At 35.9% G+C, this 2,396-nt stretch overlaps 1 protein-coding gene across 1 annotated transcript; it reads left to right on the top strand.

The window, feature by feature from the left end:
- Positions 1–328: 328 nt before the first annotated feature.
- Positions 329–820, top strand: LOC117179065. The gene has a single exon (XM_033370705.1). It carries the CDS (start codon positions 329–331, stop codon positions 818–820), a length of 492 nt encoding a protein of 163 aa, XP_033226596.1.
- The last annotated feature ends 1,576 nt before the right edge of the window (positions 821–2,396 follow it).

Below are 2,396 nucleotides of genomic sequence, written 5' to 3' on the forward strand. Positions count from 1 at the left end.
TATTTTAAGGCACCTAGCGGCAGAAAACCGGGATATTTGCATCCATTGGAACAGGGGATTATCCCCTTTCAAAGCGTTGACGTTGATCACCCGGGGCTGTATATTGTTTCAGAACGCGGGAATAAATACGCGTGCGAAATAGTCTGTGGGCACAGCAAATACACGGTCCTGAAAGCTGTGAAAGCCCAGTCGGCCGTGAAAGCTGTAGAGATGCTCAAAGAATTTATTGCCCATTAGGGGAAACCGGATCGAATAATTAGCGATAGGGGTACCGCGTTTACTGCAGCGGTGTTCGATAAATTTTGTGAAGAATATGTAAGTATGTAATATGTTGAAACACGTGAAAATTGCGTCTGGGTGTCCACGCGCTAATGGTCAGGTAGAGCGAACAAATCGAGGACTCACGACTTGTCTCGCTAGTGTCACGGAGGATGACGAAAATCGCGACTGGGACGACAAATTATGGGACGTGCAATGGGCGATTAATAATGGCGAGCACAAAGTAACCAAGCGAACTTCCTACGAAGTGGTTTTTAAAAATCGAACACCGGGTCTTCTCGATAATCCACTAACGCGTGAAGTAATTACATTAAATCGCGAAAAAGCAGTCGAGGAACCGAAGGACGTCGTGGAATTACTGGCAGCAAACGCCGTAACAATGAAAGAACGGTTTGATAAAAAGCGCAAGGCACCGCGAGAATACGAAGTCAGGGACTTACTTTCGATGGAGGATATCGAAGGCGAAAAACAAAGTAACAAGCGTTATAAAGGCGTAATTTCAGTGGATCGTCTTGAATCAGTTCCGAAACAAGCATCGTAATTAAAATGGATTTTAGTTGTTCTTAGTGTGTGATTTGCGTTTCGAATTCGATAATAGTGTATGACATGAGTGTATGTGTATTGTGTGTGTATTGTGCAATATTAAAATATAAGTTAAATGAAGTTTTATTTTGTTCTGTATTCGATGAAACCTTTTAAACCACTTTGCTTTTGCAATAAATTCTTGGATGTAGATTTTGGAAAACAGAGACTTGGGACCACAGTTTAGGACAAGCTGTAAATATCAATGAAAAAACTACGTGACGAGGGCGTCTAAAAGGTCAGAACGGCTGAACTGTGTAAATTTTAAAATGTAAAACCTTATTTTAGAAGTTTAGAGTTTGGAGTTGAGCAGATGGAATTTGTAAAGAATGCAGAGTAAATTGTGCAAGAAAGAAATAGAATTTTGTATTTGTTACATAAACGTTTTAACGACTTGGGCCTTGGGCGTAATTTTTATTTCAAAAAGTCACTAAAGTATTATATCTCTATATTCGTGATAATACGTAGTATCTTTTAAAGTTTAAATATTAACCATTTTTGATTTTCAACAATCTCATATTTTTGGCCAAACCTAAGCCCTAACTTTAACAAAATTAATTTTGTATTTTTATAGTCTTAAGGCATGACCTATTTGCATTGTTCTTAAGCGTAATCATAAAAACAATAATAAATCCACACCTAAAAATTTGCAGAGTGATTATGGACTTCAATAGTCTATTTTTTCAAAGACTTGACGCCGTTTTAATATAATTTTTTTAGTTTCGAAACTTAGAGCGAACGAAATACGTTTTTTCTTTCAAAGTTGTGATTACTAAAAATTCTAATAAATATTTTGCAGCTGGCAAGTCTTAGGCGGTAGCACGTCGCTTTCAATGAAAAATTTGTATTCTTAAAACTTTTTTCGTAAACAAGTTTATTTTCTATTAATTCTAATAATTGCTTTAAAAAATTGTATAGATATTTTAAAATGAGAATATAAATCAAAAATACAGTTCTTAATAAAATTGAATTCATTTTTATTTTCGTATTACAAAATGTAATATTAATACTTATACATTATAAATTAACGTAGTCATTAAGAAAAAGGTACAGTTTTAAATATGTTTTATTTCAGGTCTTTCATTTTTTATTTTCAATTTTATACTCTTTGAAATTCAAATGTAGAATTAAATTGTTCCCCATTAAATACGTACATTTACCAATTTTTATTTGAATATTTAATTTAGTTAGTTTATATGCGAGCGGGGATCCCCGATAAAGCCCCCCTACTGCTCAAGCTATGAAGCCTATTGTGCCACACCCTTAAATATTCTCTCCCAGTAGTTGATTCCAGAGTTCAAGATGAAGCACAGTATATCAACCCCTGGCCGCGTTATGATTTCGTCAGATTCCGTGAAATGAGCCCCAGTGGTTTGTTGCCTAAGCTAAGCTTATGGCGGACACTGGCATAAGTCATGCGGGTATGTTTCATTATTCCTGTTGCGTATCCTTCACTTTGTCCATCTTGCAGACATGATAGTTCAGGTGGTTGTGCACTGTAAGCATCAGAGCCACTGTCCTTATGTCTTTCTTGG

Source organism: Belonocnema kinseyi, chromosome 1 (assembly GCF_010883055.1).
Source record: "Belonocnema kinseyi isolate 2016_QV_RU_SX_M_011 chromosome 1, B_treatae_v1, whole genome shotgun sequence".
Classification (NCBI taxonomy): domain Eukaryota; kingdom Metazoa; phylum Arthropoda; class Insecta; order Hymenoptera; family Cynipidae; genus Belonocnema; species Belonocnema kinseyi.

Excerpts from the sequence above, each read along its gene's own strand:
- LOC117179065 (XM_033370705.1), top strand. The coding sequence starts at position 329 with ATGTTGAAACACGTGAAAATTGCGTCTGGGTGTCCACGCGCTAATGGT.